Below are 15,438 nucleotides of genomic sequence, written 5' to 3'. Positions count from 1 at the left end.
CGGTTAGAATCTGCTTGATAATGTTTGTACACCCCAAACTCAAGACTATTCACGCAGCTGGAATACTCATAACTTCCTCAGAGCACTGAACCAGCAGTAAATTAGAACTGGAGCAAGCGTGATGCAGAAAACAGACTTTTGTATGTGCATGTGTGTGCGTCTGCATTTGTTGCTTCCTCTTTCGTACGCACAAGGTAGGGGTTAATCCCTCGTGCGCCCATAGACTTCTGACTTCTGAAATGAGTGATGTGTCTGCTCTTAGATTAAGGGCAAACAAGCACACTCTGCTTTGTCCATTAAAGTTCGTGCCTGCTTGAGTATCTGCGTGTCTGCAAAAGTTCGGCGTGCCGAGGCCCTCTCCACTGCCCCCTGGGTTCCTGTGATTGTTGCAAAGGCAGAACACTGTGTCCAGCAAGCAGCCGCTCTGAGGAAATCTCTCCTTCTTCTACAAACAGGAAACTGCCTCCCAGAGACATGCTAGTGCTTTCTAGAGAAGGGGAGAGGGCGCTGGGAAGATTAATGTAGAGAGTGAAACTGAAGAGGAGGGAAAAACAGCATGTGATTCATGGCAAGGATTTTTTTTTTTTTTTTTTTGTCTCTCTTTGTGGAAATTTATTCCAGTTTGCTATTTTTAAACTCCCTGGCCTAATACATCAATGTTTGCTGCAGGTCGGTGTGGCAAGATAGTAACACCTTTTAAAGAAAATCACATATGAACACGGTATCGTAGGCTATAACCACTATTTGCATAATGATAAAATAACAATCATGCTCCACAGAGCTAAGATGAGATCAGGTGGTGATGATTAAGAAGTTAGACTTTTTTGTTTGTTCTGAGATAATCACCTCTGATTGTCAGGAAATCAGCCTAAGATAAGTGTTTCTTAGTGGATGAGGAAGGAGTTTCATTATTGCTAGCTCACATGGTGCGGTCCAATTAAGGTCAGCTTTCAACCCAGCACTTTGCTATAATTGCTGCATCACTTTGAGTTTATCTGGGCTGGTGAGGTAAATGTTTTGCCACAACAGAGTTACACCAATCAATTAATCAAGCAATCAATCAGTGCAGTAATGAGCTTATCACAAATAACTAAAGCTGGAAACTCTTAACTCTAGGTGTCCTGTTCTGCAGCTCAGCGGTTCTCAATGTGGGGGTCAACAAAATCACAAACAGCTCAGTGTCCACCCCCTTCACTGCAAATGAGAGGATTAACAGAATATATACTGTTCCCATCAGGGCTTTCCTCCTCCCTCCCTTTTAATCATTCACTGGTATTATAAACAGTCGTATTATATAATCCCTTTTGATGCCATATCTAACAACATCAATCTTCTTACAAGCACTGTGTTACGCAATCTAATGCAGATTTATTGTATTTTGAAGTCCTTAAGGGAGTCATATTGAAAAGAGACTTTCCCCAAAGGGACCGACAAAATGTCACTGTTGAATTAACAAGGATAGGTGACTGGGCGTTCCCTCCCGTGTCTCACCATGCCACTGCCTGGAGGACAATGAGCTGTGTCAGCTGTGATGCCTTTGTGGTACGGCTAGTGATCAGCAAGACCTATCAGACTACACTGTTCTTTGTTGTCAAAAGTTGGTTTTTGTTTTAATCATGATGATCACAGTCATTTGCCTCAGTTATGGGACGCTACTGGTCTGGTGTATCTACAACACAGTATAGAGGCTTGACTTGTTTCATCATTTAGTTTAAAACTAAAGTATCCCAAATGATAGACAGTTGATGAGTTTTAGGAAACTAAACACAGGTGTCAACCTTAGGTAGCTCCGTTCAAGAGATTTACACACAGATTATCATACACATACTTTTCATAAACGTACCATACATATCACATTATATCCTCTGGATTCAGATCTCAGTTAGCAGCACGCAGATTTTGGTTTAGCAACAGGATAGACTGAACTGGAAACAGGATAGATTCACATGTAGAGCTGCGACGATTAGTCGATTGACAGGAAATTAATCAGCAACTATTTTGATAATTGAACAATAATTTCGGTCATTGCCACATTTGAAGATGTCACCTTTGAACCTTTTCATTATTTTCTGACATTTTATAGACAGAACAATTGATCAACCTATCAAAAAATAACCTTCAAATTAATCAGTAATGAAAATAATCAGTAGTTGCAGCCCTAGTCTCGTGTTCAGAGTAATATGGGATGTAAAAAGGAAGTGACAAACATTTAAATATTGTTTGATTACACAGTCATTAAAGCACTATTAAAACAGTCATATACAAGAGTCTAACAACTAATGTATGGTTAGCTTAGCCTTGATTTATTTTTGCACCACAACAATACACATTGTATAAAAGTCCTTCAGTTTCACCTTCATGTTATATTCACTCCAGCCCAGGTCTAATGTTAACAGCTCACATAATCAGCCTTGTTAGGGAGGTCGTATAGGCTGAGTCACTGAATTATTCCCCCTTCCTCCTTTCATCTGGGTCCAGTATCTATTACCTTATGCCTTAAGCTGCCAACTGTTGCAACCATAAGAGGCAGACCCTCCCTACTCCTCATCCCGCTGATTGTGTCGAGCGGCCGGTAACAGCCGCTCTATTGTGCTTATGGCTGCAGTATTCACTTACTCCGCTTCCACTTTGATAGTAGGTCACCATGGTTACCATCCTGAACTAGCGGCCACGGCTGCCCTGCGAGGATCTCTTGTTGTTAAGAAGTCACATGCGGCGCACAGTGACACACTTTCTCCAAAGGCTGCTGCTTCAGTGAGGCACGATGGGGTCAGCTCTATTCGCTGTGGGTCAGCTGATGCCGGCAAAAACAATTGTTGTTTTGTTTGTTGTTGTTTTGTCCCTTGCCCAGGCTGCACACAGCCTCTTTCTTGCCTCTGTGACACGGTACTTTTAGGCGCTGGTTCACACTAGCATTTATAAGAGCTGCTATTGTAAGTGTCTTCACATGCGCTCCCATCATTCAATTACAACCAGGTTAGGGAGTTATTTAAATAGCCTGACCGAGTTCTCTTTCACATCAACGTCAGCAAGCATCTCACGATTAACAGAGTTGGATTACCAGTAAAGCTTTTGTGTTACTCTTGGCGTGTATACAGTTTAGTCTGGTTGCCTTTAGTGTTTTGATTTGATCCAGCTCTTGAGCCACAGTGGTCAGTAATTGGACCAGATGCAAAGTGGTGTGTTTGAGGAAAGAGGAGCATGGGTAGCGGTGGTGGGAAAAAACATTTAAGTGTTTTTTTTGCAGCCACAGCAAAACTCCTAAGAATTTATGTTGCACACAGGAACTGACGGAAATTGAAGTTAGCTCTATTTTAACAGTATTCCCCTGATATTGCACTCATCTCTTAGTCTATGACAATCCTTTTAGACATGAAGTCAACTAGCAAACAGCTTGTGTAATCTCAGCTTATGGGGAAAGTTACCGTTAACCGTGTACACACATTAACTATTACCTTAATAATCAGGGTTATTTCGTGTCAAGTTATTTGTGCGCATAAACATCGGGATCAGTTTGCACAGGCAGCGTTCGTGGAAGACTGTTTGATGAATACACTGGTTTGTAAGTTCAAGCCCTCGACAGGACCACATGAAAAGCTCTTCAGCGTGTAGACACCAGAACACGGGTTCCATACTGCGGCTTCATAATCACGCTCCGTGTGTGCGTGCTTTATGCTGTAATGTGTGTGTGGCTCCCATTTTTCCGCAGTGAGCTGGAAGCCTCGTCTGTAGGTTTCTGCGGGTTATACTGTAGGTCTTCACTCTGCGTGTGTGACCTCACCAGCTTGGCTACGGCTCTCCTCCAGAGAAAATCTTTCCATTCATCTCTAGCCTTTAGATTATTCTGGTTTGGCACTTAGGAGTCTGTAACCCCCCCCCTCATCCACCCGCCCAATTTCTGTATTTGTATTTCTTTCCTTTCTAACCCCCAAACTATCATCTCTTCTCTGTCAGTCTCTCTCTCTCTGTTTCTCCCTGCCTCTATGTTGTAATTGAAAGCAGCTGTCCACCGCTGTGACGAGGTTACTATAGTTCATAGAGAGCAAGTTTTTGGAGGAGGGCCCAGGCCTAGTTTGGAGCTCCAGTTACCCAAAATGCAGGCAAGCGGCTGTCTACACAGGTCGGTTCATTTAGGAGGCCGAACCTGCACTTGGAAAAAGTTTGCACATTGGTTTGAGACAACCAACATTACCTGTACCATCTTTACTTTGGGTAACAGTCGAGACAAAAGGTTTGACAATAGACATAGGAAGAGCAAAGGGGGGAGGAGAGTGAGGCACGTGAGAGAAAGAGGGATTAGAGGCTTTATCGTCTGTGTCTGTTCATTAGCTGTATTTCAGGGTTGTATTATGTAATTCATGTCGGATCCGATCAACTTAACTCCAGTTCCTGACCCCTCTGACTGCGTTGTCCCCTCCCAGTAGCCACAGAAGCCACCAGCCTGTGCGAAGGTGTTGATAAGCAGTATGAGCTGAGTCTGTGTTTCTCAGCCTTCTCCTTTTAAGTGAATCTAATCTGTCTGACCTCCCCAAGCCCAACTATTAGTTTACTATTAATAGGCTCAGGCAGAGCACGGCTGTACAGCTATTCTGTGCAAGACACAGTGAGCCTGGCTAACTCCGGCTTAAGGAAATCAAAACTTGTTGAGCGTTAAGAGCAGTGACACGCCCTCTTTGTGTTTCTGTTCTCTTCTCTGCATTTGTAGTGTTTTATTATTACATATAATTCAAGTTTTTCACAGTTTGTGACTTTTGAAAACAACAAAAAAAGAATAGTATATGAAGTCTTGATGCTGCTGTAGCAATGTAGACTGAAGCGAGACATGGATACCAGCCTGTTGCTTGGATGGTAGAGCCATAGCAACAAACCCAACTTCTCTTACACTATTCCCACGGACACACGAGTCAACACCTGATACTGAAACCAGCCCTTCAGGAGCATTGTCCGCATTGTCATTTTGTGTGGCAGATATTTTCACAATGACCTCACAGCGCAATGAAGCACAACTACTTATCTGCCATCCTTGTCTGTCAGTACTAATCTCCAATCTCTCTGTTGTCTTTTCTCACCCACAGAGCGGAGAAAACAGAAGTTCTCAGCGATGACCTCCTACAGGTAAATCATTAATCTGACTCTGCTGTGCTGACCAGCTCTTAACTCAACCCTGGAACGGCTGCATCTGTTAAGCAGCGGCTAACAGATGTCTCTTCTGAATGAAATTAGTCCTTTAGACAAAATCCTGCAAAGTATTTATGTATAAAGTTAGTCCATATTAAGCAACCGGAAAGACTAAAAAAAGCACCGTAAACTGACTCCAGCACGCACAGTTTTGTCAGAATGTACTAGCAGAGTTATTGGTTATCTGTTTGTCTCCTTGTGCATGTGCAGAATCAAGACAGATGAACCAACTCACGTGGGTTTATAGAAATGATGTCGCAGGATATTGTTATTGTTATTGTTGATACCGATATCAGCACAGGTATCACTGTGATTCAACAAAATATAATGGAAAAAAATAAAAATGATGTTAAAATGATAAGCTTTTAAACGCCATACTATAATAAGTTGTCGATTAAGGCTTCAACTGCAAAATAAGTTTTAAAATACATCCGTGGTGCAGCCTTTAAGTGAAAAGAAAACACTCTTACATTTGTAAACTCACTGCTGCTTCCTGTTGTGCACCGGGTGCCAAATATCACACAAGCATATGGCTCTTTCTATAAATTTCCTGTCATGTCTGAACATAAACTTGAAGACACCCATGTGTGGATGACAAAAAGCCATTATGTTAACAGTTAGATAAAGCCAGCAAATGTGCATATTCCTTGTCCGTAAAGGGCGCTAGACAATTGCAAGGCTATACCAGCTAATTTCACTTATTAATCCCTTCCTTCAGGGTGTATTAATCACTGACATGGCCTGGTGTAGTTTATAGCTGCAATGAACACATTATTGCATTTCTTTCTCCAGTAATCTTCCGTCACTTTTTTCCATATAAATCCATCCAAACATCCATTTTCTAGATTCACGCAACGATGATTCAACCTATATTTGGTTCATGAAGGCTTTTTAATCTGCTTAAAGGGCAGCTGGAACTGTGTGCTGACAAAGTCTAAAAGTATGCAAGTTTTCATGCCAACCAAACAGCAGCTGATATCACTTATTAGTTTTTCCTGTCTACTTGAAGAGCAGAGCAAAACCTGCAGATTCATGCTTACACATGCAGCGATGAAGTACTTTTATAGGCACAGTAAAGGCTCGACTAGCTGCACAGAGGTCAGTGTAGCTGTAGATGTATCTACTGTATATAGCAAAGAAGAAAGACATCTCCTTAGGGGAAAACTATCCTCGGCCCCTGAGGCCGTCTGAGGCAGACAGCAGGTGGGGTTGAGACAAAATCCTGGCTGCTCAGCAAAGACATTCCAGCGACCAAGATTGTCTTTGTGTGTGAATGGGAGCTGTCGTAGATGATAGAACAAACTCGGCTGGCTTTGCATGACTCCTTAACAACAGCCAACAATGTCTGACACCCTCCATTCTTATTATCCTCCTCCACACCCTCTTTTGTTGCCGGCGCATAAACAAACAGCACGGACAGAACACCTTCTTCTCTCTCAGGTGGTGTGAACATTGTGTGTAGCGCCAAAAGTATTTGAGCGACAGCTAGTACATAAGTGTTAGATTTAGAGCCAGCATGAGTTGCTGTAATGATGCAAGTAGACAAGGGAACAGTGGTGACTAACCGCTTGGGGCGCTTGCCACTGAAGTGAGGATGTTATATTATGTCTGACAAATTGACTTTCTCTGCTCCTCAAAGACATGATTGTTCTGCCTGTCTGGAAATCAGCCGCTGTGGCTCTGTGGGCTCCGTCTCTCACTTCTTAGGAACATTACTGTCTGATAAAGGAAAAAGGGAGGAAGAGACAGGGAGATAGAAATCACTTGACCCATTCATGCCAAAATTCTCTCTTCATTCCTTTAACAGAAAAGCAGTCCTCTAATATTTGTACAGTATTTGATTTCAATTTATGAGGTCTTTTAGTTTCATTTTTAATATCTTCTTCTTCTACTACAGTTAGTGATTTTCTAATTTTTCCAGAAAGGGTTTTGAACAACCCCTCCATCCAAGCCCCCTGAAATAAAATAGACTTAGATGTTGTGATTTTAACAGTGTCGTTTTGTTTAAATTTCACATTTAAACAACCACTCTGTCTGACTCTGAGCTATCACAAGATAGATTTCATCTCAGGTGTGAGTCCTTGGTCTGTATTTGACTTTTTTCTTAGCTCCCTTTTTCCTATATGCTCCTTCAGGGTGGCAAAGAGCCACCCAGCATTCTTGTGTCAGCTGTCCATGTCTTGCCGCTCCTCTACATAGCAGCTCGTCCACATGGGGGTACCACAGAAATACTCCAGAAATACCAGGGTGCCTGCTTGCACACTAACTTGTACTTGTGCCATTTGTGGGAGTAAGAATTTTGGGCGTTTTATAAGGTAGCAACCAGCTGTTTTTAGCACTTCTGCAGTATATTCCAATATATGCACACAAAGGATATTTTGTTCATCATCAATGTCTCACTTTATAATTCCAGCCTTAATGCGTCAAGTTATGTTATTTTTATTCATTCAGGACTTGTCCAGACATGTTGACACCCTTCCTATGCCAAAAAACAAACACAGTCACACAGACAAACACCATCTCTGTCTGTTTCTCCCCGTCTGTCCTGCTCAGTATTGGGATTCCCTGGTCTATGACGCATCATGGGATTGACCAAGTGTTGACCTCATCCCACAGCAGGAGAACAACACACCCTAGTGCCTTTGAGCTCCTTTTGGCCCAGGTTTTCCTATTGCTCTGCAGCTCTTATTTTTTTTTGAGCGTACGGTGTTCTGCGTCTAAACTTTGTTCTGTTACAATGAAAGGAAAAAGACTCCCATCGCCATGTAAGCCAAACACTTCTAATACACACACAGGAACTTGGTCCCTCCCAGAGCAAAGGGGGGGAATCCCCTGCTTGTTTTGTGCCAGGTACTAACTGAGCCTGAGCAGCGTTCCCAAGCCTATAGCACAGGGAGGCAGCATGTGTGTGTATGTGTGAGTGTGTGTTTGGTTAGTTTGTATTTGACCCAGCTGTTTTGGGAATGCCGGGGGCCACCATGGGTCGGGAATGACGTAAGAGCGCGAGAACAGAGGGAGGGAAAGGGGGGGGGGGGGTGGTTGGTGTATGGGGGCGGATATCTGCTGTGGAATTCCTGAGTTCCGACTCCATTCTGTTTTTGGAACACAATTGTCTGGTATTTGGTTGATCCTCCCTCTGCATTTGTCTCCCTCCATTCTGCTCGTTTTGCCCTCTAGACCTCAGTGTTCCCATTTATATTTGGAACATTGTTTATCCCAACTCTTGAGTACATGTTTGTCCCTTTGAGCCACTTACAGACTCTCTACTTTCTCTGTTCAGTTATGTGTGTTTTTATTTCTAAGAAAACAGAAGACACACCTGTTCTGTTCAGAACTGGTGCTTTTATTGACTTTCTCACAAGCCGGCTAACCTAAACCATTACTTTGCATCAGACTTGAACCGTACCTTGCAATGATGAGTTGCAATTCATGGTTTAGTGACAGTTAGCCGAGGCCTAATGTTGACACTGACTGTCTCAGTCAAACACCTGGCATGACAAGGACAGTGAATAGTCATTCTGCACAGCTTCAATCGGGCTCTGTCCTTAAGCCAGAGTAGCTGTGACTCCCATCATTGACCAGCCCATCAATGACAGTATTATGTCTTGTCAGGCTAAAAGCACAGAGTGGATCTGTGTAGCCAGGCGAGCAGACAGGAAAAGCCTGTGTAATCAAAAAGGCCCTTTTAACACTAAAGAACTCCTCGCTCTTGGTCACAGCCCAGTCACAGCTCAGCGGCCGTTGCTATGGAGACACTTCCGATGAGTCATGTGTTTCAAAGATAACATTCCAGCGTTGTTCCGCAGGGATGAGCCTTATCAATCATGCTTGAACTCTGACCTCCATCTCCCTTAAGGGGCAAATCAAATCTCTTCATGGAACTGGATCTCATTAGCCACTGACACACTGTTTTGTTGGTTTATGGAGACAAGTTCATGATGTTGATGAGATTAACCAAAAGTTCAGAGTTGTGGTCCTATAATAATAATTATAGTAGGATTTAGTCCAAATACTGCAGCTGGGAGAAGCTGGGATTGTACTGTTTTGATCCTTTTTTATATAAAAAGCCATCTCTCTACAAACAAATGGTCAACTTTTAACAGAATGAACTTGAATTGCCATCCATTCTTGGTATATGATCATAGATTGTAAACAAAGATGGACATAGCGAGGTGTGACATCACCCATAGGTTTGCATTGGAGCCAGTTTGAAGCCCAGAGTTGGCGCCACCTTTTCCGTTTGAAGCCAGGACCTTCCAAAGCAAGGAGTGCAGGGTGTTGCCTTTCATGCTCTGGAAACATGGCTACTTCGGACCAAAGCAAACACTAGCTTGGGAACACTGATAGGTGCTCACGTGGGCTAATGTTAGCTACCTCACCTAAATTGTGCTAACAGGGCAGATATCGTAATCAGGTAACATTAAACTTGCTGAAATATTGCGAGAACTGTCTGACTCAGCCGGTATCTAGTAGCTGTCGGTGGCATTGCACAGTCGCATTGGCGTCAGCCTCAAGCTGTGGTAGTTGCCACTTGCATATGACGTGTGTATATAGAAGATATTTGCTAAATATTTGTTCTTGTATGTCTTGTGTTATACACAGATTGAACGGCGCATGGAGTTGGTGCGTGTGGTGTCCCACAACACACACAAGAGGATGGTCTCATGTCTACAGGGACACATCGGCGCAGATGCAGAGAAGAGACATGTAAGCATGTTAACAATAAACCTTTGTTACAGCCCTATTTTACTCTTTAAAACAAACTAACTAAAGTAAACAGCTACGATAAAATGTATAGTAATCTAATTTTTTAAAAAAATCATCCACAACACAAATTCTGAGTTCTCACTGTTTTCATTACAAATGACATCAAAGTATCCCCAGTAGGCCTCCAGTACATGATTTCTCTTTTGTGTTTTCTACCCCACACCACCCTACATGCACTACAGTCCGTACCACGCCTCTATACAGGAAATGGTCAGGTAAAAACACAGATTACTTACTCCACCTCTCTGGTCCTCGGCACCACTTGCTCCATTTACCATTCATACATCTGCCATCTTTATTCACTTTTACTCAAGTCTCTATGCATGACACTTTTGCCTTTGGGTTTCTCTGGTTTAAAACAGGATGTTGGAAACTTACCTATCCAAACTGTGAAGACATGTTATAAAGGAAATTGTCATTTGATGGATGTCTTACTTCCCTAGTATGCCTCTTAAATCCCATTTAACATCTGTATTTTCCTCCTTCTCTCAGAAAGCCCTCTTCCTTTTCCTGATTCTGTGAATTTGCTGTTGACCTGCTCAATGAAAAGTCTTTGATCAACTTTACATTGGCCTAAACATCAAATGCTGAAGCTTCTGTATAGAAATGGTGCATTTGCATAGTTGAATATAAGGCTAATCACTATCTGCATCTGTCCCTCTTCCACACACACAAACATGCACTCTGCAGAAAAAGCTTCCTCTGACGGCGTTATCGCAGGCTATGGTTGAAGGCGGAAACCAATTGGGAGAAGACTCCTTAATAGGGTGAGTTAATGACTGATTGACACACCAGATAACCAATTGTTCTTTGTAACTGTTGCTATATGGGGCAGATACACCCAAGAGAGTGTGAAATATGAGGCCATGCCTTCAGGGCGAACCAGTCGTGTTTTCTGTTGAAGGGACTTTTAGTAGTTCCCTAACTTGAGGATCAGATCATGCTTTGTGGTTGAGAGAAACACACAAAACAAGGCCAGACAGTTCATACTTGAGGATCTTGAAAGTGAATGTCTCCAAATCTACGCAGCAGCCATGTGTCTGACTGGAAATAATGAGGAAGGTGAAGTATGTCAGCTGGAGAAATTGCGGCCCAAATCTCTGATTCATGATCTTAGTGACACATAGAACTACTGTATAAACCGGTCACTAGGCCACTGTGTGTTTCCTGGCTTTGGACAACTAGATATAATGACATTACAGTGACCTGGTTTAGCTTTCAGTCATTGATTGGGGACAGAGCATGAGCGTTTGTGTCCTTGTGTGAATGATATTTTGTCAGGAAGACGGCGTGATTACACTGGATGCTAGAAGGCCTCTCATCCTCACCTAACAGTGATAATTAGGGATAAATATGTGCACTTTTAACACTCCTCTCTCTCTCTCTCTCACTCTCTTTGTGTTGATGTGTGTTAACAGGAAGATGATGGAAGTGTGCGGCGAGGCAGAGAATCGGCTGGCATCAGAGCTGATGCAACATGAGCTGCAGATAGAGAAGGACGTTCTGGATCCCCTCAGCCAGTTAGCAGAGGTCAGAAACTGCACGCCCTCTGGAAAACACATTCATAGCTCTCGGCTCACCTAAAAGGGCATTCCCACTCATTTTCTTTGCTTTTTTTTTTTTTTTTGGTCTGAATCATAGTGGAAACAATTTTTTAACAGCATTTTGTGTTTCTGTCTTTTTGGGTTTACACTGCCTAGATACATATGAACCATTAGCTTGTGAGCAAAAGTCACATGGACTCACAAGCAGGTTGCATATTAGTTAGTTTTCGTAATGTGATCCTACCAGGTCGGAAATTTAGATGCAGAACAAGTCAAAACAAAACGGGCAACATTAGCTAAGTCTCTTTGTTATCACAGACTGTGTGTTTGCCATCTGTTCATTTTGTAATACTGTTTTCTAAACATGAATAAACTGGCTATCAGGCATCCGCATCTTTATACCCATAAACCTTTTGTTGTTTCCTGTTTTTGCTACAGATGTTACTCCTAACAAGCTGCACTGCTTCTGCCTTGAGAAGAAGCTAGAGCTGCAATGATTAGTTGTTTAATCGATTACAGAAAAATCCGCTACAATTTTGATAATAGATAAATTGTTTCAGTCATTTTTCAAGCATTTTTCAAAAGTCAGTGTTTGCTGTTTTTTTTTGACACATATAACAGTCAATTGAATATCTCTTGATTCTGGACTGTATGTCGGACAAAACAAGCAAATAAAAGGTTTGTGTAATTGAAGGGCTGTGGTGAATTGCGATTTTTTTTTTGACATTTCACAGACCAAACGCTTAATCGATTAATTAAGAAAATAATAATCAATTAGTTGATAATGAAAATAATCGTTAGTTGAAACCCTAGAGGAGGCCAAGACCTTTATTTGCAGGTGTCTTATCGTGGTTATTTTGTGCCTTCAAGTGTGAATGTCATTGTTCTTAGTTGCTAAACAAACTGAAATGAGATCCCAAGAATTTGAATCAAGTATTGCAGATATGCAGGCAGTACAGGTATTTCTATTATTTTACCAATAAAAATGCTAAAATGCTCTTTGGCTTGTTCAACTTGTGTTTTTTTATATAATTCTTGTAGGTGGACATCCCCAACATCCTGAAGCAGAGGAAACAGCTGGCCAAATTGGTGCTGGATTACGATTCTGCCAGAGCAAGGTTTGACCGTTCATTCATATCTCATCACTTCATCTATGTTGAGTTTTTTTTTTTTACTCCAATGGAAATGAAATTCTGTTACATCAATCACTCCTGAATTTCAAGTCTGGTCAAGTCAATTTTGATTTATATAGCAAATCACAAATCACAAATTTGCCTCAGGGGGCTTTACAATCTGTACAGCATCCAACATCTTCTATCCTCAGACCCTCGATTGGGATCAGGAAAAATTCCCCCAAAAACCCTTTAACAGGGAAAAAATGGAAGAAACTTGAGGAAGAGCAACAAAGGAGGGATCCTCTTCCAGGGCAGATAGACATGCAATAGATGTTGTCTGAACAGAAAAGACCTAATAGCAAAATTACAATATGAAAGAACAGAAATTACAGAATTTCACAGTGTAGTTCTTGGTTGTAGAAACAGTCTCATTTCATTTCATTTCCCAATTTGCCCTCTTGTCTTCAAACTCAGATGGTTGCAGGCAACCAAGTCAATTATCTCAGGAACAAACACTCAAGCACTGACGGCCAAAGCTGACCTACTGAAGGAGGAGATGGATGAAGCAATGAACAAAGTGGAGCTTTGCAAGGTATGAATGGAGATGACTCACAGGTCTTAACATGGGAGTCTGTTACATGGAATTTTCAGCCTTAATGGATTGAGGAAAAAGACACTGAAAATAGGGCCGGTCAGAACTTTCGACGGTAAAATAATCATTTCAGTAACAACCGGTCATTCCAAGACCCCCGGGTCCTTTGACCTAGTTTGCTGACGCACACAAATGACTGAAAATGCCCCGTCAGCTCTGTGTGTTTCTATTGAACTGAGTCACTGGTGAGTTTATAGTGTGTACTGCTGTGTGATGTGTCAGGTTTTCTATCCAGGAAGCAGAGAGCCTTGTGTTTCCCCTTCACCAGCTCTCCCTCCCAGTATCCCAGAGTCCTGCCAACAGCAGGAGGATTTATGACTCACATAGTGCACGGACCAGTGGCTTAGCTGACCACTGACGTTTATCCTTATACCACTTAAAATACCGGCAGTTCATTTGATGGATGACAGTGTGAGGCTAAGACGTAGTTTCTTAATGAATTAGTAATGGTTTACTGCAGCAACGCTACTCTTCTTTCGTGTGAATCACACTGACATAGTTTTAAAAGTTAGTATTGAGATTATTCTTTCAGTGCACAAGTTTTACATCCCTGTTTTTCCTCTTACAGGACCAACTCGCTGCAGACATGTACAGTTTTTTCTCAAAAGAAGGGGAGTATGCCCGCTACTTTGTAACGGTGAGTGGAGTGTGTCATCCTCAGCAAGTCAAAACCGTGAGTTTCCGTGGGAATGTTTACAGCTGCCGTGTAACTGTGAAACAGAGACTTGGCCAGACATTTTATTTACTTTGCTGTCGTATCTTTTACTCCTTGTCTGTTTCTCTGCATGTTTTCTCTTCCTGCAGCTCTTAGAAGCTCAGGCTGATTACCACAGAAAGTCTCTCACTCTTCTGGAGGGTGTCCTGCCAACCATCCAGACTCAGCAAGGTAAAGTACACATAAACATGCCTTCGTGCACACACCCACTCAGCACTAAACAGTACAGTGCTAAAAAAGAACTTCCATACAAGAAGGCGCTGTGCAGGGCAGAATACAGGACCTCTTTACATACTTTCTGAATGCTTCTGTAACCTTTTCCCTTCTTTTTCTTTTGTTTGGTGTCTCTTAAACAAACCTTTCCCAGTTTGACACTGGAGAAGTTTGAGGTTGAGAACTTTGCCCACAGGTGCACTGACAATTAGCTCCTAAGGGGAGAAGCGGGTTTCTTATTCACTTTTCCAGCTGGCTTGGTAAATGAAACCAGTTACTGTACCTTTCAGTTACATCACTCTGGTCTGTTTTTCTAACTTCTGCACTACCTTTTGCCTCAGTTGCGGTAATTGTTAAAGGCCGCAAATGGGGCCCAGATATTAAAGAATAGTCTTTTGTTTTCACCGCTTTGCTTTCCAAAAATAATCTCACTTTCCCTTTTTTTTTTTCCAATATACTGTCTCTTCTCAGCTCTCTCTGTTGGCTTTGTGTCTTTATTTGAAGTGTTGAAGCCATGTCTTATTCAAGAACCTTGTTTTTTCGGCACTAAACACATATGGTCTAAACCAGTCAAGCCTGGTCTCCCAGCATGTGGCGATGACTCACCAACTCCACATACACCCCCACCTCTCTCACATCACACCCACCTGGGTTTCGCAGCCCTCCCCTCCTCAGTCCTCTGCCTCCCCCGTTCACTCGCATGTTAGCTCACACACACACACACACACACACACAGAAACACAGAAAGACGGCTGAACAGTAACTCCCACTGACTGGGAGCATGTGGTTATTATTTGACGGCACCCTGTAGGGGGAGCGACCACTGGTTGGGAACTGGCCCGAGGGAGAGTTCTTGACCCAGAAATCTGCCATCCAGAGCAGCAACAGGCTTGTTCGCACTGAATCCTGGGCCAACATGAAAGACGGGCCAAGCACATAACTTGCCTCAAAACACTTGTTTTATGTCTTTTTAGATTTGAAACAATGTGAATGAGATTACAGTCTGAACAAAAGGTCATATCAGTGGATATCTCAGTCTCTGTATTCACCATTCATTCATTCACTCTTCTTTTGTGTTTAGACTCGTGGACGGAGAAGCCCGCGTTTGGCACGGGGTTGGATGAACACCTGAAAAGGAGTGGAAGGGAGATCGCCCTGCCCTTAGAGGCCTGTGTTATGATGCTTCTAGAGACTGGCATGAAGGAAGAGGTAAAACAGAGAGATTAGATAGAAGGGGGTAGCTTTTTGCATGAT

General features: G+C 42.5%; 1 protein-coding gene across 5 annotated transcripts in view; it reads left to right on the top strand.

The window, feature by feature from the left end:
• The window catches only part of arhgap17a (Rho GTPase activating protein 17a), a 31,868-nt gene that overhangs the window by 3,778 nt on the left and 12,652 nt on the right, over positions 1 to 15,438 (top strand). For 3 of the 5 annotated variants that reach the window (XM_067575712.1, XM_067575709.1, XM_067575711.1), the window contains exons 2-11: positions 5,076 to 5,115; positions 9,781 to 9,885; positions 10,128 to 10,160; positions 10,636 to 10,712; positions 11,364 to 11,475; positions 12,531 to 12,607; positions 13,079 to 13,196; positions 13,825 to 13,893; positions 14,061 to 14,142; positions 15,266 to 15,393. In XM_067575712.1, coding sequence (XP_067431813.1) covers positions 5,076 to 5,115; positions 9,781 to 9,885; positions 10,128 to 10,160; positions 10,636 to 10,712; positions 11,364 to 11,475; positions 12,531 to 12,607; positions 13,079 to 13,196; positions 13,825 to 13,893; positions 14,061 to 14,142; positions 15,266 to 15,393 — 841 coding nt within the window. The remainder of the gene's footprint in view (positions 1 to 5,075; positions 5,116 to 9,780; positions 9,886 to 10,127; positions 10,161 to 10,635; positions 10,713 to 11,363; positions 11,476 to 12,530; positions 12,608 to 13,078; positions 13,197 to 13,824; positions 13,894 to 14,060; positions 14,143 to 15,265; positions 15,394 to 15,438) is intronic. The other 2 variants (XM_067575710.1, XM_067575713.1) reach the window with 1 other exon arrangement.

This window comes from Thunnus thynnus, chromosome 20 (assembly GCF_963924715.1).
Source record: "Thunnus thynnus chromosome 20, fThuThy2.1, whole genome shotgun sequence".
Lineage (NCBI taxonomy): Eukaryota > Metazoa > Chordata > Actinopteri > Scombriformes > Scombridae > Thunnus > Thunnus thynnus.
Note: the sequence above shows the minus strand (reverse complement) of the source record. Positions and strands in the feature narration are given on the sequence as shown.